This window comes from Pteronotus mesoamericanus, unplaced genomic scaffold (assembly GCF_021234165.1).
Source record: "Pteronotus mesoamericanus isolate MK-2021 breed Mesoamerican mustached bat unplaced genomic scaffold, CSHL_Meso_final scaffold_167, whole genome shotgun sequence".
In the NCBI taxonomy this organism is placed as follows: Eukaryota; Metazoa; Chordata; class Mammalia; order Chiroptera; family Mormoopidae; genus Pteronotus; species Pteronotus mesoamericanus.
Window position 1 is genome coordinate 20070415 of NW_026555308.1, and position 21379 is coordinate 20091793.

The window sequence follows — 21379 nt, forward strand, 5'->3', positions numbered from 1 at the left end:
GGAGGCCCCCTGGGAAGGTGGCCCACGGAGGGCCGGCTTGGGAAGAGGGGCCCCGGGTTGTCATGAGGGGAGTTAGCCCTGGTATAGCTGGATCTCAGAGCTCACCCCAGCTTTTTATGTATCTTTTTTTCATTTTCAAATTAGAGGCAGCCAAAGGACAACCTTAATCCCCTCTCATAACCTTTGCATAGACCGTGGGAGAAAGCCTCGGGGTGGGCCGTGGCCTTCAGCTTTGATGTTCGCGCACACCTATGAAGTCTGCTGTATTGGGAAGGTAAAGATGGGGTCTCCTGGGCGCAACAGCCTGCTGTGCTTGGGGCCGATGGCACTAGGAGTGGCCTGGGGGAGAGGCCGTAGAAGCCTGCAGCCCAGCCCATGGCACCCGTGGGCAGCTGGGTGGTGAGGGAATGTGTGGCCCTCGGTTCAAGGGGTTGGGAGGCTGAGAGGAGTACAGGGCGGCCTCTGCCCTGGGAGTCGGAACACTGTTCTGTGTACGGCCACACGTGTTTGTGTTTACACACCATATGCGAGTATGTACTGTGTCATACACGTTAACAGGAGTGTAAGAGCACACGTGTGCAGAGTCCAAACCTGAGCTAAGGGGCTGGCTCAGTATTTTGGGGTCTTGGTAGCATTCTAACCTGTGCACCACATGTCAAGGTCAGGGTGAGCAGAGGGGTGGCAGGCCCGTAAGGACTGCCCTGGCCCGCTTGACTTTGTTAAAACTGCTCTGCGGTTGGGGCGGAGGGGTCCTGTGCAGGGACTCTGTCCACACGGCCGGCCTGGAAGGCTAGTCCTGCCAGGCCGACTCTTCAGAGGCATCCAGCCCCGAAGTCGGTGTTCACAGAGAGCAGTGTGCGTGCCCGCACCCCTCACCACCGGGGCTCCTCTGGGAAGAGTGTCCAGCCAAGTTGGAGACCAGGGGTCAGGGGAGGGCCAGGATGAAAAACTGGCCAAATTTAGGTCCCAAGACTGAGACCAAGTGGTCCAGGAAGAACTGAGCAGGGCTGGCTCCAAATCTGGGGTGGGGGGCACCTAACACAAAATCCCCAAGCCCTCTCCGTACTCTATGCCAAAACCATTTCCGTTACCCTGAGACGGGGGTTAGTGGACGCTGGGTGCGCAGTGGGGCCCCGGCGGACCCTGCCCTGCCCTGCCCTGCCCGGGGCCTCACCTTGGGGAACTAGCCCTCGCCTGGCGTGCCCCAGGTCACCAGCAGTAGCAGTGGCGCCTCCATCTGTCCCTGGGTGAGAGGAGAACTGGGCAGCCTGACACCCGGGCCCCTCACACTTACTTTGTTGAAGAAACAAAACCCTCGAGATTCATGTACTGTATGACGGAGAGAAAAAAGTACCTAATGTTCCCCCCAAAAGACAGTATATTTTGTACTTTGTAAAGTGTTCATTAAAATGGAGGCAAAAAATGAGGTCATGTGACAGCTGTGTGATTTTGTTCAGGGCCAGGGCCCCCTCTCCCCTTCCCTTTCCCCATACACAGGCCGGGGCCGGGGGTGGGAGGGGAGGGAGACAGAAGCCTTCCAGCCCAGCACCCAGCATCTGGGGGAACGGCCCCCAGCGCCAGAGGGGCTGTATTAGTTACTGGATGCTGCGGAATGAGTTTCCCCAGACATAATAGCTTGAAATGATTGTTTACATGTCCCGGTGTCTGTGGGTGGGGAATTCAGGAGCCGTTTGGACAGTTCTGACCCAGGCATCTGGGCCAGAGGCTGCAGGCATCTGAAGTTTGGCTGGGACTGAGGGATCCATGTCCAAGGGGGTTCATTCACGCAGCCGCTGTTGGCAGGGGGCCTCAGGCCCTCTCCCCACAGGGCTGCTCCATGTCCTCACAGTGTGGTGCCTGGCTTCCCTCAGAGCACCGGATTCAAGGGCCACGGTCAAAGCCAGAATTTCCCCCCAACCTCAGAATCCACACACCATCACCCCCGTGCTCCCAGCTGATCTGACACACGAGCAGACCACACAAGGGCAGGAGAACCAAGAGGCCAAGGTCATTGGGGCCACCTTGGGGACTGGCTACAGCACCCTCATCCCCCCTCAAGCCTCTGGCAGGGGCCCGGGGGTCAGGGCAGGACAGGGCCTTGCTGGTGATGGGGAGGATCAGCGTCCCTCCCACAGGGCTCTGACCCTCAGCTCTTGCCCTCTGGGCAGGTGGGCACCATGACCACCAAGGTAAGAGAGGGAAGCGGGCCTGAGACCAGCAGGTCATGGAACTTGGACAAACTTCACTGCTCCTCGCTGATGTGTTTCCGTGGAAGGCAGGTGTGAGCAGGGCAGGGTTGTGCCCCACTGGCCCCATCCCCACCCCGCCTCACCCCTGCCCGCAGGGGCTGAAGCACTCTCTCACTACCCCAAGCCCAAGGAAGTTCTGGCTGCTGTGAAGGCATTTCTTAGGCCCCCTCGGTCCTTCAGATACCCCACTGGAGCCACGGCATCCATGGGGACTCTTGACTGCCCCAATACTCTCAAACCAGTGGCAACGGCCTCCCTTTCCCGCTGCTCACTCGCATTCATCGTCACCCAGGCAGTGCCAGACTTTGTGCCAGGAGCTGGAGACCCAGATGAATCTGTGATGTCCAGGCAAGAGTTGCTGTAGGAGGCATAGAGACGGGAGCTGTTCCAGGGGGTGCAGTTCCAGGCTAGACCACAAGGAGGTGCCATGCCCTGGGACTGGGGAATGACCTCTGCGACAGTAGGGGGAAGACCCTACTAGGCCAGGGCCCTACAGGGAAGATTGGTAACATGGAGCGGGGGATGGAGGGTGGGGGGACCCAAGCGGAGGAAACAGCGAAGGCACAGAGGACCTAGAGAAAACTGTAGCTGGAATGGGGGTAGTGGGTGGGGGGAATGGACAAGGCTGGTAGGGGCTGAGGCAGAAACGGAAGGTGGGTGCTCGCGCGGGCCAAGGGCCTCACACTTTCCCACAGGCCCCGGGGAGCCATTGAGGGCGTCTAAGCAGGAGACCACTTCAGCCTCTGCATGGTGGGTCTGTGTTTTATCACCTGTGGCGACAGAGGTGGGATGGAAGGTGGCCTCGGTTCTCTGGAGAGATGAGCCTGGCTGGCTCAAGAAGGGCCGTCCCGGCGCAGTGTCGGGGGCGGGGGCAGTCGTGCACGTGTCAGTCCGTCCTCAGAACCGTGAATGTGCCTCTCCCCCAACCCGGGCATAATTCCTGCTGGGAGCAGCTTTAGCCAAAGCTGCTGCTTGGCAGGGTTCTCACCCCAGAGCATATTGGAATCCTCTGGGCAGGGGCGGGAGAGGGTGGTGGGTTACCCATGGCCGGACTCCACTCAGTCTTGGCTTCAATATAGTTTTAAAATCTCCACCTGCTCTCAAAAGGTAACAAAAATAAGGAAGAAAGAGCATATCATGTGTGGTCACTTAGCCTCTCCTGGTTGTACCATGGGAAATTCAGCCGAGGGGCGGGGGGGGGCGGGGGGCGGGTCACAGTGGCAAAGAAAGCTGGGAAAAAACAAGCTCTCAAAGAGAACGCGTGGGATAAGATCGCGGTGATGGCTGCACCACAGACAACATATGCTCAAAAATCACTGAATTATACATTTTAAAATCATTTATTGTGTGTGACTTACATCTCAGTATTTTGGAAAAAAGGGAATGTGGTAGAAAATAAAACAGGTGTGGATGCAGAGGATGAAGGATGGCCCAGACAGAAATGTGTGTTATTCTGACAGCTCTTGACAGTTAAAGAAATGTCCTAAAAAACACAGTGAAGGGGAGCACAGAGAAGGAAGAGGGAGATGGGGGCCAGAAACCGAGGGGCGTACCTTGCAGAGGCTGGTGGTGGAGCATCGCCTTTGAGGTGCTTTCCCAAGAGCTCTGCCTGAGCGGAATCAGCGGAAGCTCAGGCAGCCGTCGGCCAGGCCTGAAGCCCACGTCTCCACACTGCGGAGCCTGGGCCCAGAGAGGGTCCTGTGGGGAGGGAGGAAGTGTGGAGAAGCAGGCAGAGAGCCCCTAACGAGCCTGCCGGGAACAGCCCAAGTTGTACTCGGGGAAATAAGTATTCATTGTCTTGGGACTCAAAATTACAGAGTATGTTATGGATTACATGATATAACCGTCAAAGTTAAAAATTGTCTCAACGATTCCCCTCCTAGGTATATAACCCAAGAAAATTGAAAACCTTCACACAAGTGCTTGTATGAGACTGTTCCAGAAAATATAAAGCTGGGCCAATATAAAACTTGTACATGAATGTTTTGGGATTATTCACAATATCCCAAAGGTGGAACCAACCGAAATGTCCATCAACTGATGAATGAATAACCAAAATGTGGTATATCAAAAAATAAAGAGCGAGCTACTCTATTCGATCAGCCAGGGTTGAGAAGCCCAGGGTTAAGGAGTAGAATCTGCCCGAAGGCTCCATCATGCATTCCGCCTCCTTGGCTGCTCCATAGGCAGGCAGCCTCATCTTTTGTCCATTCAGAGGGGGGACCAGAGGCAGCAGCCCCCAGGCACAAAAGCTGGAGCAAATGCATCCTTCTCACCACCGCATCCCGAGAGCCTGGCTGGGCCTGGAGTATGATGGGTACTAAGGGGTGTGGATATGTAGCCCTTGAAGCCTCTGCTTCACCCTCGATGTTCTCCCACTGGAAAGAGGGTCGGCACCTGCAGCTGTGGAACAGCTTACAGCCACGAGCCTGAGCCTGTTCAGTTCCTGGCTCCAAGGGTGGACTCAAACAGGGCACTTTTCTGATGGGCATGGCTTTGCGTTCCCTAGTTTCCTAGCACTTCAGCTGCCATTATGCTACCAGAGCGACAGCAAGACTTTTCTCTGCTCCCCCACGGGCAGCCTCCCCACCACCAGCTACAGCCCACCTGTCTGCTACCCTAGCAACACAGTCGACTCCTGTTTTAAGGAGTTGACAACCAGCCATCTGGATTTATCCTCTTAAACCTGACTGCTGAGCATGCACCTCAGCGTGGCCTCAGCTCTGAGAAAAGAATAGCTAGGACTCCACTGTCTCCAGCTCAAGTGTGACCTTAGTGGCTGCTGCTCCATGTTCAACAGCAAAGTTTGAGTGAAAGAAAGGCTGGAATTTCTTGATTGGGGTAGCCTGAGTCTGAGGGTAGCTGAGGAAGATTGCACACACGGGCGAGAGAAAGGCAAGTGTGGGGTTCTGGGGGAGGGGCAAGCTCCTGGGACCCAATCACAGGGCAGGGCAGGTGCTGGGGTGATGGCTACTTCACAGAGCCAGTGCTGGGTGCTGCCCCCCAGGCCGTCTGGGAAGTCTGTCCCTCCAGCAGCCTGCAGTTGACTGAGGCACTCGATCAGCTCTCATGATGCAGCAATTGTGAGAAGGGCCCTCAGAACAGAGGGAACAGCGTCTGTCGCTGGTCAGGAGGGGCCGGGCCCCTTCAGGTAGCGGGACCACGGAATGATGGGAGAGGACAGTGTGGATGTTCCCAAACGCAGCCCGAGCTTTCACCGTGTGCAGGCAGTGCTGGGCGCAGGGTACCGTCTCGTGGCTCTCGGCATCCCGCTGGCTTGTCACACGGAACACAGTGCATAATACAAGTGTTTCCTGAATACATGAGAATAGTGGCCGACCACATTCAAAAAACAAGAATGGTCGTGACATGATTCTGAGTGTCAGGGACTAGCCTTATGTGAATGGCAGGGCAAGTGACTTTTATTAACTGACTTAAGGTTTTGAGAGCCAGTAAGAACCACCCCGCTGATCCCACTTTTGGAGCGGTGGCCCGCATGTCTGCTGGGGGCTCAAGATGAAAGATGGAGACCCAGGCACCTGGGGAAACACTGTCCACTGGGGGAGACGGTGGTAGCCAATGACGAGAGTCCCCACACCTCTCAGGCGGCACCTTTCATTTGGGCTCTGTTCTGGCCTCGGCTACTGACTACAAATACGTGAGTGAATGAAATCTGAGTATAAGACGAGAGAACAGTCAGAGGACAAGTCAGAGTTGGCCCGTGGTCACACCACTTGGAGTGTCACTCACATGCTCCCTGAAGTGCGAAGAGCCCGAAGCTGCAAACACCACCTTGACACAGGGACAAACTGATCAATCATAGCAAACAAGCTAATGGCGTAAGTTTCTGTGTTAAATGCTGGGAGGGGCTGGGGCAAGGGGACAAAAGCTGATAAAGGACACAGGTTGTCCACAGCGGACTCTTGAAAGGGCCTCGTGGTGGCAGAGGTACTCCGACCAGGAACTACCATTCCCGCAAAGGGCACGCCACACCACCCTGCCAGGCAGACCGAGCCCAACCGGACGAGTTTTAAGACAAACCCAAAGATGCCCCTTATTAGACCCTGGTTCCTACGTCCAAGGTGGAGGTAGCTGTTGGATCTGAATCTTGGAAACTTAATAACCATTCATAAGACAACAAAGGCCCTTCACCTCCCCCATCACCTATGGGCCCCACCCTTCCAGATGCTCACCCTCCACAAATCAGCCTGTGCAGAAGGCGCGTATTCGCCAAGGACTGATTACTGCTCTTCACCCCTGGGGCAATGTGTTCCTCGGCCCATCCAGGAGTTTCAGGAAGGAAAATGACAGCCTGTTTTGAATTTCTATTTCGAGCTTATGGAAAAGCTTTGCTGTAATAAACAAAAGAACTGGTCCCCCACAGTAGAGCATGAGCCCAGATAAGGGGCCCTGGGCTGCTCCCCCAGACTCCATGTAGCTGGTTCTCGTCGCCTCAGGTCACAGCCAGGACATCGGCTCAGGGATGATTTCACTTTAAGCTGCAACCCCCACACGCCACACATCTCCTTCTGTTTATTGTTCCACAGCCCACGTAACCACCTAACATACTTTGCATTTTGCTTGTTTATTGTACACTCCGCCCCCTAAAACATAAGTTTAAGGAGGCCTGCTTACAGAAATGTTGCTGCCACATGCCCCAGGGGGTACAGTCCCTGGCATGTAAGGGGCACACAGTAAGCTTGTTGAGTGAATCGGTAAGAGGAAGGGGCGCAGGCAGGCAGTGAGTGAGATCCCAGTTTGTGACATGATCACCAGTTATTTTTATACTTATTTTCTTCCAACTGAACTGTGTGTGGGAGTAGACTGTTCAGAAAACAGTTTTCAAGCAGAACTGTCTTTTACCATATTTTTCACTGGCTTCTAGTAGCCTCTTTATCAAAAGCCTTGTTTCTGAAAGCTAATCTCTATAAATGATCGGGCAAAATAAAACTACCTCTACAGTTCTTTAAAATAAAAAAGGCAGAAAATAGACTTTATTCCAAAAAAAGGTTTTTAAAATATTTTTTTTAAAGAATAAAACAAGTTACATTATTAACTCAAATGTTTTTCACAACTTTGAATCTTTCTTCTCTGAGGCTGGCACGCCAGCCAAGCTTTTGTGGGATGTGTTCAGAGCCCTCAGCCCACAGGAATCTGGCCTTGATCTTTTTCCTGCGGGGTCTTCTCCACTGTTCCAAGCCAGGCGCAGAGAATGGTTACAAGGCTGGTGACAGTCATGAGCCCATGTGGTACCGAGCTGGTGCCCACCGATATTTTCAGGGAGAACCCCAGTCCAAGGAAGGGATTTCGGCATGTGCCCCAGCAGCAGGCTGGCCGTGCGCAGCCGCCTGGAAATGGCTGGGTGGAAGGGAGGACCTGAATGAAAACCCCAGGCCGAAGCCAGCCCGGCACTCTCCCTGGGGCCCACGCACAGCCTGCCCAGACACCCGCCGAGGGCTCTGCCGTGCTCCGAGGCTACAGCACCTCTCCTGAGCATTGCATTCGGCCAGGCCTCCTTTTAAGATCAAAGAAAATGGCATGCCACGGGAGCTAGGTTCTTGGACCAGAAGTGACGCCAGAAGCCATCCTGTGTCCCCTGGAAAGAGCCGAGACATTCTAATTATCCTCGCCCTGTGGGGGCCACACAGCCCGGGGACTCGTCTTCCTGTAGATCAGGCTGACGAAGGCAGCCCTTACGTGTGAATTCAGCAGGTCTCACCTCCAGCAGGGACCATGGTCCAGAACTCCCAGTACGTTCCTCCTAAGGGCTTTAGAAGAGAGTGTCACACGTTGTGAAGGATCACACTCTGATCCTCTCTGAGCCCCATCGAACCCCGCTGGCTGCCCCTGCTAAGCAATCTGAGTGGTTCCGAGGCCCGAGCCAGGCTCAAGCAGGCCAGGAAGGAGATTCAGACCAATGATTTAGCCAGAGTCACCATGTGATCCACACCACACGCCACATCCACGGGCTCCCCAGGCATCGTCACCTGAAAAACAAGACCCAGCACACCATGAGGGGAAAAGGCCAGCTTGGAGGCACACAGGTGTGCAGGTGGCCCCATTGGGGCCCGATCCTGGCTCTGCCTTGGCTCCCTCCCCTGGCAAAGGGGATACTAACAACCTACCCAGCAGGTCTGCTGGGATGAGTCAATGCACTCCCCATGGAAAGGGCCATCCCAGCTCCCCACCTACTCGACAGCAGATGTTGCTGCTCACACCTCCCTTCCAAGAGGCCGCTCTGGGCACAGCACGAAGCCTGAGTGCACACCCCACACAGGTCGGTCCCCTCGGAGCGTGGCCCTGCCAGAGGGCAGCACTGGTTCTCAAGCCAGGAGTTCAGAGACCTTTCCTAGTGATTACCACCACGGCCCACAGGAACAGCTTGAGAAACCCTTTCTCCTGCCTCCAGGGTCCACTTTGGGAATGAGGCCCCCTGGGCCCGGTGTCTTTACTCGCTTTGCCCACCAGCTCCAGTTCCAGACACAGGCACGTGAGTCACGTGTGCCCTCAGGGAGGGATGTTTACTGTGCCTCAGAAGGTGCCAAAGGCCTGGCCAGCAGTCCTGCCGACGCTGCCTGTCCACGTGGGCAGCGTTTTGTCCCAAGAAGGCCCAACACTCCAGGTACCAGCGGGAAGTCTCCGGGGGTACAGAGGCTCCAGCCTACACGGTGAGTGTAGGACTCACTGTTCTACAGCCTGGCCTTGGAAATGGGTGTGCCCACGCCCATTCTCCAGAAAAGGGGCCCTGTTCTTTCTCTTATTGATGACGATGATGATGATGATGATGATGATTTTGAACAGATAATACACTCATATGCCTACAATATAAAATAACATTCAATGGAAAAGAATAAAAAGGCATTAAAGACGTGTTACTACCACCCATCATCACCGCCCTCACTTCCCACCTTCCCTCTGATATGGAAACTACTTTTAACTCGTTTCTCGTTGTCCTTCCAAAGGTTCTTGGTGCAAAAAGAAGCAATGCCGTGGACAATGTTTTCTTGGGTGCAAATTCCAAGACACTGCACCTGCACCCCTTACTCCGCAGACCTCAGCCAGGGCGTGACGCTGCTGTTCTAACCAGATCTGAACCCTGCCATCCTGCCCTTGTGGCTGCGCTCAGCTGAGCAGTGTGACAGCTGGAAAGGCGACCTGACACAGCCCGTGGAGTTTACTGAGCTTAAGAGGGGAAAAGCCTAATCCAGATGGCCTGACCTAAAAGCCCAGAGGCAGCAGTGCTGAGGCTCCACGCCTCTGGCCTCTGGCGCGGGAGACAAGTCCATTAAGGACTCCCGGCCACAAACAAATGAACACTAGTAACCAAGTAGTGCTTCCCGCCCCTCCCTCCCTAAACAAACGTCTTTAGCAAAACCTATTAGCGAAATCACTAAACAAACAAGAAGCAGCGCCCGTTTGTCACAAAGGCTTGTGGACTGAGAAAGCGTTCCAGGCTGGCCAGGGAAGCAGAGGAAAACATGCTGCTTCTGTAGTGACTGGGCCCAGGCAAACTCTTAGCAACCTCCCGGGCCATTAGAGCACATTTCATTGACCACCGCCGGGGAAAGTGCCCCTGTCCACACTACTCTGCAGCCAAGCTGCTGCGCTTACGCACCTATGCCCTTGTTCCCCAAGTGCTCTGGCCATTAGCGCCCAAAGCAGAGTAAACCACTTGGCTTTGGTTTACTCACCAGGACAGTGGTCTTGGCTGAGGCGGGCGGGCCTGGCCTCTAAGGCCCTCCCTCTGTGGGGCAGCGGGAGGTTCCTCCTGCGGAACAGGCACTCACAGTCTCTGAACTGAGTCCAGAAGAATGCCCTCAGCCATGTTTTATTTTTGTCCTCATCAAGGTTAAAAGGAGTTTCTATTCTAAACCAATTTACACTCACAATATTATTGCAAAGGGAAACAGTTCTAAAAACCAAAAGCACTTTTAGTCCAAGTGACTTAAAAGTTTAAGCAGACTCAGTTGAGGAACATCTCTCTCCACATTTACACGTTCCTAAAACAAACACCCACCAGGTGGAAGACAGAGGAAGGGCGAGGAGCACAGACCTGGGACTGTGAGCGGGCCCGGCCAACTGGCGGCTTCCCTGACTTGGCTGGACCTGCACTTGCCTTCCTGGCACCACACGGGCAGGCTGAGAAAGGCAGAGAGCTTGGCCCGCAGGGATGCGTGCCCAGAGCGCCCAGCTCCCACAGCGCACCCCTCTCCCGGGCCGCCAGAACCACCTTGGCCTGTGGCTACTGAGGCAGCCGTGCCAAAAAGAGCCCTAGAAGTCAGGGGGTTTCCCAGCTTGTGCTCCCAAACCCAACCTGGTGCTGACCCGAGGGGCTCATGGTGAGGGTCACATCGCAGCCCCACCCAGAGCGCTAGGAGACGGGGCCAGCCCCTTTGACTCTAGTCAGTGTCCACAGGTGCACACACACTGCGAGGGAAGAGCAAAAACTGTCACAGGCTGTCCTGAGGATAAGAGAGAACGAAGGCAAAGCATCCAGCGTGCTGACAGTCTGCTGCCCCCTTAGAAAGGCTGCACTGTCTGGGGAAGGTGAGTGCTTTTCTCAGGGCTGAAAGGTGAAGGCCATTCAAAAACTGCCCCCCGCAGCCGGCTCCCATGCCTGCGGTGCTGCCTTTCAGGGCACAGGGTCCTGTAAAGACCAGACGACACCTGCGCAGTGTCTCTGCCTCCACACACAGCCTTCTCGCTTCCGCTGGGGACCCTGACTCTCCAGCTCAGGCCCTCGCAGAAGACGGGGGGCTACTGTGAGGTTAGCGTCTCACAGACAGACACAGCTGAGTCTGAACCTTGGCTCTCCTTACAAGATGTGTGGCCTTGAAGAAATCACTGAATCTTCAGAGCTCTGAGTATCAATGTGTAGCAGGAAAACATCCTGAAAAGCTTCCAGAAGGAGTGGTTTAAATCAGGTGGCTCAGATGTCACTACCTGGGCCTACATACTGAGGGAAAAGCCCAGGTTCCGTGAGTCCAAGAGTAACTAGTTGGTACCACTGTAGGAACTACAAATAAGACTTTACTCTTTTTTTTTCTTGAAATACTTTAAAAATGATGCAACACAGCCCCTACTGAAGATTAATAATAAAATACAGGGATTTTTTAAAGGCTAAAAATCTCCTATAATTTTTTAAAGTGAGTATAACAGAACAGACAGGAGCAAGGCCCAGCTGCTCAACAACAGACCAACTGAATCTTGAAGGAACCCGGCCTGGTTGGTCCAAGGCCTGGTTCCTGCCACCACCCTGTCCCAGAGCCGCAGCCGGGCACCTTCGGGCGGGCACAGAGCGGGAGGACCGGGCCGTCAGATCTCAGCACCATACTTTCGAGCCCTCTCCTTCACCCGTCCCCCCCAACTCCTATCAAAAGGTAACGAGGGAACAAAGTAGCTCCACAGACAGTTAGGGCTCAACAAGCATATGAAAGGGAGGACAACAACTTGGTGGAAAGCAGCCGAGTGTCCTTTCCCGGATGGTACAGAGGCAGAGACGGACACACCCAGAGGGAGGCTGGGTGAGTACGGAGTCGGCGAGAGGGTGCCTGGTCCATATGGCAGGGGTGTCTGCCCCAGCAGCCGGCCGCACCCAGCTTCACAACAGGCCCAAAGGTGGCTCAGCCACTCCAATAAGGAAAACGCTATAGGATTTCAAATCTTATTTCATGCTGTCCTTATATCTTCACTCTCATTTGGAGGAAACGAAGGCAGGTGGGGAGCCCCTAGTCAAGGCATTCATCCAAAACCCAGCTGCTTCATTATATCCTTAGCTTCCCCTTGGAAAGGTCGATTTGGTGGGGTTCAAGAGAGGGCAGTAAGGAACTACCAAGGAAACAAGTAGGATGTTTAAATTCACATTATTGATATATGGTACCATCCACTATCCACCAACTGACTCTCCATTCCTCACACGTAATGGTATTTCCAGGGAACAAGTGCGTAAGCGCCAACCAGCTTAAGAACAACTCTGGTGCACAACCATCTTTTTCCTAACAAGTTTAAAGTCTCCATTTTGACCTGTTCTCTTAGAAACTGCACCTACTGTGTTTATAAAGGAACCAGGGCCTGCCAAGTTCACAGAGACCCAGGAGAGTCAGCAGCTGAGGGAAGGGCCAGTAGAAACAAGCCCCTAAAATACCAAAGAGCCTCAAAACACCCTGTAGTGGGTTTTGGACAGACAAATCCTTGTTTTATTTAAATTATACATATCTTCTGCACTTTACATGTGTTTTTAAAAGATACTTTACACAACTTCAAAACACATTATTAAAATCAAAGTTTTAAAAAATACTCAGACATACGCACTCTCACGCACTCTCACGCACACGCTCCCATATGCAGAGACTGTCTCCAGAGGGAACATCAGACACCAGTACTGCTGAGACAAGACATGGGAAACCTATTGTTCATAATACACTTTGAACCAAGGACATGTGTTCTATGTTTAAAAAAAAAAAATAGCTTTTTTTAGAGCTTAAAAAACTTAGTAAACAACACTAAGATAAACTACAATTGAAGAAGTTCCCCTTTAATTTTGAAATGAGCCTCGTTGTCTAATTGCATCCTCCCCTTAAGGAAAACCTTTGCTTTTTCACTTTGGTGGCTGTGGTAAGGCATTCTAAATATTAAACATCCTGCTTTCCTTTAAATTCACTGTAAACATTCCTCTGCACAGTCTCGGCAAACAGCTCCCGGGACGCCAGCTTCTTCATTTCAAACCTCTCCCTGTCAGGGCGCCTGGAGCCTCGCGGCACCCAGCCTGCCGCTTGCTCCTCTCTGAGGCTGCCTCTGTTTCCCTGCTCCGCATCCCCAGGGGCAGCTTCCGATGCGGCTGCTTCCAGGGCACCAGGGTACTGGAACCCCACACAGGCCATTCATCCCCCCACACTGGTCGTCAACAGGCCCCAGGAAGAAGCGAAAGGCTGTGAGCCTGCAGTCAGAAAAGCCAGTGCTGGGCGCTTGCTCCGGCTCCTCACCTGAGTGGCCTCACCTGATGCTACCAAGCCCGAGGAGGAGCGCAGCCAGGACCCAGAAGCGGGGGCAGTCCCAGGGACCTAACGCCAGCCCAGCTGCACACAGGACACTGCTGCCACAGCAGGTGAATCTGCCCTGTGGACCTGCCCTCAAGCCCACCCAGTCCAGTCTTACCCTCCACGGGAAATACTGGTCTTCTAGGCGGCCGATTCCCAGGCACCCTCGAATGTTCTTGCCCCATACAAACAGCTCTCCTTTGTCTGCAAAGAAAAACAGTGGCTTGGTTGGGACTAGACCAAGGGTAAGTCTCCAAGAAGAGTGGTGAAAACAAGCTTTCCAGAACCTGGTACAAACAGAGCCCAATGATAAACTTCAGCTTCTACCAGAGAGTAATGCTTTCTTTCGAAAGAAAAAGTATATGGCCCCCAGACCAGGAATATGCCCAAGCCCAGACTGACACTGTATCCACCACATGCGAGATGGGTCTATGCATGGAGCGGTGGGCCAACGCGGCCCTTGCTCGCAGCCTGCTCTGCTCACCCCCGGGGCATATGCCCCTCGCCCACAGCTGTGTCCGACCAAACCCTGAAATCTGAGCATCCTCAAAGTAGGATGATCATCATTCCTTGTCTGAGCTTCCATTTCTCAGGAGTATTCAGTCAAGTAACACATGGTGACTGGGACCTCTTTGGGCTGGCCTACGTCTGTGTGATTAAAGCATGTACGGTTCCCGTCCTCATGGGACGAGTCGAACAGCTAGAAATAAACAAATGAGCCAACCAATACATACATGCTTACAAACTGTGAGGAGTGCCAAGAAGGAACAGAACAGAGAGGGTGCTGCAGAGCGCAGCCCGGGAGCAGGCACCGAGGCCGGGGCTCTGGGAATGCCGCCTCCAGGAGAGGACCCAGACCACGGAGGGCAGCACCCCACAACCCGGCCTTTGTCTCTGACTTCCATCCACGTCAGCTCTGGGACCCTGTGGAGCAGAGGCCTGCTTAGCCACCCACATCTGGCAAGCAGAAGTAGAAAAGACATGGAAAAGCCAGGACTAAAATAATCTGGGCTGATTAAATACGGAATCCTTTTGTCTCAAGCTGTCAGAGCTCCTCTGGTCTGACCATCCCCTCTGGTCCTCTACCCTCAGATTTTACGTGTTTAACAGAACAATTCAGTCTGGCCCCCAAAATGTTTGCAGACTTCAGGGTAAACTAACGAACTCCAACTCCCAGCAGGCCATATGCAAATGCCAGGCACACAGACGGGAGAAACCCGAGCTCTGATGCTCCCTCTACTGAGGGACAGGACTGGCTCTTAGAGGGGGGCTGCGGCGTCTTGGGGGAAAGCTATGGGGCAGCGATCTTCAGCCTTTCCCATCTCATGGTGCTCATAAACTAATTGTTTTAATCATTCCTAAAACTTTGTGGCACACCAAAAAATATATTTTTGCCAATCTGACAGAAAAATAGGTATAATTTTATTAATTTACAAAAAGATAATAATAGTAAATGCCTAACATTTTTGCTCCAAAGTGACTTTTTAAATTATCAGGTGCCTATATTTATATATATAAGGATTTCTGGTACCAAGAATTAACCAATCAGACACAACTTTATTATGCAATGTGACCAATAAGATGCAACTCAATTATATGATCTATATATTTATGGTTCAAGACAGGGCATTCAGACCAGATGGCTACTGTTGTGTTGGCTGCTGTCATTTTCATTTGACAGCCTAAGGGGAAAGAGGTCAGTGCCCCTGACTAAATAGTCAGGTATTGTATGTTTTAAAAATTCTTGTGGCGCCCTGGTTGAAAATCACTGCTAGGTAGGAATCTCACTTTGGTGCGACCCAGAACGGCCACATGGCGTGGCGACAAACAGTCTACTCTACTGGAAGACTTCATACGGTGGGTCTTCAGGTATGTGACTTTGCACATAGTTTAAGGGGCATCCAACCTTTTGGCGTCTCTGGGCCACACTGCAAGGAGTTGTCTTGGGCCACACATTAAGTACATGGCAGCACGTAATCACTGAAGAATCTCATAATGTTTTAAGTTAACTCATGATTTTGTGTTGGGCTGCATTCATAGCCATCCTGGGCTGCACGCAGCCCAAAGGCTAACCCCTGTTTAGAAGTGTCTGGAAAATAGCCCACTGGTACCTCCAGAATTAGTCCACAATAATTCTTATTTACTGAGCTGAAGTAGCTTTGAAAAACTGACATGAACTAGGCTCATTTGCAAATGGAAGTGGCTGGCTCTGCTTGAGTGGTAGCGAGGGATTCTCCACCCCCGTCAGCACAGCTGCCGCTTGGTACTTCAGTGCACACAGTCAAGCAAGACTCCAACCCACCAGCACAACAGTCCACACTACAGCCTGTGTGTTTTAAGGCCCCAAAGCCTGGAATTCAGATAACACTGAATGGTGATCATCTGGAACAGTCCTCATGTTAGTATGGGGCCAGAGAACACAAACAAGGATGACCCGAACTGACTGTCCCAGCCCAGATGTTTAAAAGAAAACAATTACTTACCATGAGACAAAAAGATTTTTTAATTGCAAGGAAACAGTGAATTTGCTTGAGAATCACAAAATGAAATTAAAGTAATACAGTCTTGACGATTCAAGTCAACTAAGGAGGAACAAACTGAACCAACAGTCACTGTGGCGGAATAGATGTAATCAAGAAAAGCACACATTCTGGAGGTCTGTAGAGTAACTGGATACGTTATTGCTGTGTAATTTGGCAAACCTTTGAGAAAATCTCCATTTCAGCCTTCCCTTTGATCATTCTCTCCCCAAGTACTTGGGAGAAATCGGGCAGATTTACTTCCACAAAACCACAGGATGGTCTTACAAGTCTGCCCCTTGCCATCCCACGTTCCTGGGTCAGATCGGGGTTTGGGCTTGGCCAGGCAATGGGATTAAGCCCCACACGCTTATTTCCTAATTACGCACTGTGGACGTGCCAAACCTCTGCTGGCTTCCCCCAGCACCCCAACATACTCAAGGGTCCCCTCTCCCACCATGACTGGTATCTTCTTGAGAAAATTCACTCTCACATTAGCCTAACCACAAACCAAATGAACCAAAACAAAACTTCGGGATGAAAAAAAGACACACATTATACAACCTCAAGCCAAACAACTTCTGGATTAGCCGCTCTCTTTAATTATCCACACAAGGGTACCGCTCCACTAAATGGATAGAAACTGAGAGCTGCCCACAGTTTGGGGCTGAACCTGAGAGAGTGAAGTTCTATCGGTCTTTGGGGCCTCATGGCTTGGTCACTTACTGGTGAGGGCAGCAAAGTGGCTGAGTCCACATCGTATACGGGAAACCTGGACTTCTGGGTTGAACTCCGTCAAGCCAAAGAGAGTGGGTGGAATCATTTCTGGAAGAGCAGTTTCCACTAGGTTTGGTCCTTTCCCAAGAATTCCATAGCCCCAGACAAAAACATGTCCTTCTCCTACATTACAGGAAAAACAACGGTCAGTAAGTCAAACCAAGAGCAGCCCTCCACTAGAAATTCAAACTGCACTACCAAGATACATTATATCCACATGCATTTTCTTTTCTCCTTGCTTGGAAAGAACATGCTGACAGATATTTAAAATAATGTTTCTTTTCTCTTCTTTCAAATTCTTGCTTGTGGAGTATGTCTAGCCAGCTCACCAATCTCAGAATACAAACTCCCCACATCTTGAGGGTAACCAGGACAGGACCAATCCATAAATCACCCAAAAACCCCATGTGAACACCAGGAGAGGCTTTGAAGGACAGTTTTTCGTAACAGCTCTATGTTTCACACTGATCAGAAGACTAAGCCAAGTACTAAACAACTTTTGGCCAGGTTCCTAAAACTCTTAGATGATTTTTTGCTTATAAAATGTTTAATATTCATCAGAGGTACCAGATGTTTAATCCCAGAGGCATGGCTCTCAGTATCTAAGCCCTAAGGCCCCTCTCCTATCTGCCTTTCACTTCTTGGCACAGCCTCCCTGGAGAAGGCAGAGCTGCAGGCTCTGGTCCAGACTAAGGGACCGGGAGAAACTAGTTCGTTCTCTGTCCTGGAGGTCTGCTACAGGATCACTATACTCTCTGCTGTCTGCATATAAATCGCGGCTATTTCTGTCACAAATGTCACTTCACCCTCTATTAGCTGAATTCAATCCAGCTTGATCTGCCCCCAGCCACATGCCCTTCCTCAGGCTGAGGTCGGCTGCCTCTGGGTCCACTGCACACCAGCCCTTCCCCATCCAGCCCACCCAGAGCTGCCCAGGGAGTCTGCAGAAAGGTCTCACCATTCAACACAGCACAGCCTGTCCCACCACATGCAGCCTGTTTCACCTTGCCCACTCCTGAGAAGGGTAAACACCGGGGAATGTTCACCTGAATCAAAGAAAAGATCCATACTGTTAGGAAGACAAACCGGTGAGAAATAACCTGGTGTTGGGTATAGAGCAGGTAAGTCCCAGTTCATCCGTTCGTACCACAAATATTTCCCAAACACTGAACATATGCTAACCTTCTAACTGGGTGTTGGGAATATGAGGGGAGCAAGAGACCTGGTCCCTCTCTTAGTCTAGTGGAAGAGGAAGATGACAGCCCAAATTAACATGAAATTAATTTGTGCTGAATGCAAGCAAGGAAATTACAGGGTCTTGAGAATGAATGTCAGAGAGACAGATCTAGTTTGGGGGAAAAAGCAGTCGGAGAAGGCTTCATCTTCTCCTCCGACCTGAAGGATGAGTGGAATTAACCAGGCAAGGGGGGAAGAGCAGGATATGCCAAGTAGGGGAGATGGAATGTGCAAGGGGAATGAGGTGAGCATGGCACATTCGGGGAAGTTAAACAAGGTGAGAGTGGCCCTGACTTGTGTGGCTCAGTGGGCTGGGAATCACCTCCCAAACCCAAAGATCGCCAGCTCAATTTCCGGTCAGGGCACGTGCCTGGGATGAGGGCCAGGTCCCCGGATGGGGCATGCAAGAGGCAACCTATCAATGTTTTTCTTGCACATCGATGTTTCTCCCCCTCTCTTTCTCCCTTCCCTCTCTCTAAAAGTAAATAAATTATTAAAACAAAAAACAAGATCAGAGTGGCTAAAGCAGGGTTGCGGGGCGGGGGTGGCGGGGGGACAAGGGAGAACACAGTGCAAGACACTGGTGGGGAGAGGGCAGCCAGATCACGCAGGATGCTGTGAAATTGTGAGAAGGGAACGTGATGGACAGGGGTAACAGCGGAGAAGGATCAGAGCACGGGGATGAGCACGAGTTCACCTTGGGACGTACTGAACTCGCGGTGCCTGGAGACGACCAAGCGGAAATGTCAAGTGCTCCTTGGTGTTGTCTGGAACGCTGACATGTAAGCTGGAGCATCATTAGCACATAGGTGGTAACGGCAGCCAGGGTTATGGATAAGGTCTTCTAAAGGGATAATATGAAGAAAAGAAGAGCAAAGTCCATGCCATGAGGATCCTCAACACTTAAAGGCCTGGCACAAGAGGAGACCCAGTAAATAAAACCAAGAGGCAACGACAAGAAAGACAAGAGAGCACTAGAAGAGTCTAGTCTAAGGGGCAAAAGAAAAAATGGTTTTCACGAAGATGTCAAATGCTTCTGAGAGGTCAGGAAAGATAAAGAGTGAAAATGTTCTCCAGATTTTTTATTATTATTTTTAGCAGCATGGACATCACTGGTAACCTATCAAGAGCTACCCAGCAATCTAATACAGGTAGAAACTAAGTAGAAGGGACTGAAAAATGAATAGGAGATGAGGAAACACAGAAAGTAAAGGCGGCTCCTAGGAAGCCTGTCCTAGAAGGGAAGCAGGAGGTAAAGTAAAGGGGTAGAGAGAATGGAAGGAGACGGAGGAGTCCACACAGGGCTTTGTAAGAGGGAAGACACATGAATCAGGTACAGACTGGTGGAGGGACCAGTAGAGGAGGACAGACTGAAGTTGTGGGAAAGAAGGCCCAGCAGATGGAGTATGGCCTCTGAGAAGGGGGAAGATGGGATCCACAGGAAGAAATACACCTCCTCTACTGCTAGAAAAAGGAACGTGTCCAGGTGAGAGTGTACAGGAGTCACGGTAGGAAACCAAGACCATTCTCATCTGACAGCATCTGTTTTCTCTATTAAACAGGAGGCAAGATCTGCTGAGAGTGAGAGACGGGAGGATCAGGGGTTTGGAGAGCGGAATGCGGCCAACTTAGCTTTCCAGCAGGATTTGGTCTTGGCACTTCTACTGAGGAATAACTTTGAAAAGCTAGATTTTTAAGTGTTTTAGTGACAGCCATGAATCTTCATAGATCCACTTTCAAATGGAGGCAGCTGAAAGATAACAGTCCCTAAATAGAGAAGGAATGAAGGGCTTGCCAATCCAGAAAATGTACGCCTCGATGAAGGGCCGCCAGAGCTGGGGCCTGGTTCCCCTGCTGGCCCCCGGGGAGCTACTTCACCTCACGGTGCCCTGGCACAGGGCCTGCGGTGAGTGCTGAGAAATACTCCAGCCGAGAGCCATTGGAAACATACCGCTGTTGTCACTGACAGCGTGAGGCTGAGGCCACAGTGCAGGATCATGGTTGTGAGGGGCTACTTCTAAGATGACCCCCTGTAATCCCCATCCCCTCCTATTCACACCCATGTGCGATCCTGCCCTACGCGGGAGCTGGGCCTAAGTGATTTGCTCATGATGAGCAGAATTCCAGCAAAAGCAAGGGAAAGTCAGTGGCAAGATAAAATTATGAAACACGGGCTTCTGTCTCGCTGGCACTCTCTCTCCCTCCTCATTTACTCAGCCTGATGAAGCCAGGTGCCATGTTGTGAGCTACCATGTGGAGAAGGCTACCTGGCAGGGAACCACGGAAGGCTTGGCCAACAGCTATTAGCTGGCCAGCTGCCAGCGAGAAGCTGCGGCCCCAGAGCAGCGGTCCACAAGGACCCGCCTCCGGCCAGCCACCACCAGTATGGTCCTGAAGGCAGCCCTCCGCTGCTGAACCCTAAGAAGACTGTAGCCTTTGAGACCTTCCGAGCCAGAAGGCACAGCTAAGCCACCCAAAGATTACTGACCCACAGAAAATGTGGGACAAAACACTGTTGTTTTGCCCTGACTGATGTGGCTCAGCTGGTTGGGCATCGAACAGCAAAGCGAAGGGTCGCTGGTTGCTGGTTCAGTCCCTGGTCGGGGCACATATGAGAAACAACTAACTGATGTTTCTCTCTCACATTGATGTTTCTCTTCCTTTCTCCCTCCCTTCCCCCCTCTTTAGAAATACATAAATAAAATCTTTTAAAAAATGGTGTTTAAGCCACTAAGTTTAGGGGTCATCTGTTACACAGTGATAGGATACTGGACCTGTCCTCCACAGGAAGGCCACGGGAGACATTTCCTCAGGCCTTGGCATTAGGAAGAACAGCACTTCTCCTGAACACTTTATTTGCTGTTTATCTTACAGAAACAATGAATCATTTAAATGACCATGTTTTCTTCTTTGCTTTGGCTACTAGGAAGCTCAGAGCCAAATCCCTGACCACTTTAGCCACTGTGCCAGACCACGGAGAATGCATTTTTTCACCTTATTAGCTGATCTTCAGTTTCCCTTTGTGCCAGTTTATCATTAGTATGCATTTAAAACCCCTTCTGTATTTGTCAGAAGTTTGGTGATATTAAGGAATGTATTAGGTTGGCCGAAAAGTCTGTGTAGTTTTTTCTGGAAAATAAAAGACACATTTTTCATTTTCACCAGTAACTTTATTAAATTGGATATTTTGAGTATATTGGCTATCCCTTGCTATTGGCTTCTAGTGCGTAGAGGCCAGGGGTGCTGCTAAAGATCTTTCAATGCATGAGACAACCTCAGAGCAAAGAATTATTTGGCCAAAATGTCAATAGTACCAAGAAACTTCGCAAACCACGTTTAACACACTTGATCAGTCACAGCATCTTCCCCATACACTGCACAAATCTTTTTTTGCATTTCAGTTGCATTTTTACCTTTCTTGAAATAATAAAGAATAATAATATGGCGAAAATGTTGTGTATCTTCCTCCACCTTCAATATTAAAAAGGCTGCACAAAAAGCCACCAATTTTGATAAATTTTTTAAAAATGTATGCTGATGACTGCTGTCACAATAGAATCTA

General features: G+C 51.3%; 2 protein-coding genes across 3 annotated transcripts in view; one reads left to right on the top strand and one right to left on the bottom strand.

Moving 5' to 3' along the window:
- The window catches only part of CASTOR2 (cytosolic arginine sensor for mTORC1 subunit 2), a 49615-nt gene extending 48189 nt beyond the window's left edge, over positions 1-1426 (top strand). Inside the window, exon 10 of the transcript XR_008530497.1 lies at positions 145-1426. The gene's annotated coding sequence lies outside the window, so the exon portion shown is untranslated. The remainder of the gene's footprint in view (positions 1-144) is intronic.
- A 5785-nt stretch (positions 1427-7211) lies between these two features.
- Positions 7212-21379, bottom strand: part of RCC1L (RCC1 like) — a 42458-nt gene continuing 28290 nt past the window's right edge. For both annotated transcript variants that reach the window (XM_054589700.1, XM_054589701.1), the window contains exons 8-11: positions 17540-17627; positions 16531-16704; positions 13404-13489; positions 7212-8236 (exon numbers count right to left, since the gene is read on the bottom strand). In XM_054589700.1, the coding sequence (XP_054445675.1) occupies positions 8159-8236; positions 13404-13489; positions 16531-16704; positions 17540-17627 (426 nt within the window). In that variant the 3' untranslated portion in view covers positions 7212-8158. The remainder of the gene's footprint in view (positions 8237-13403; positions 13490-16530; positions 16705-17539; positions 17628-21379) is intronic.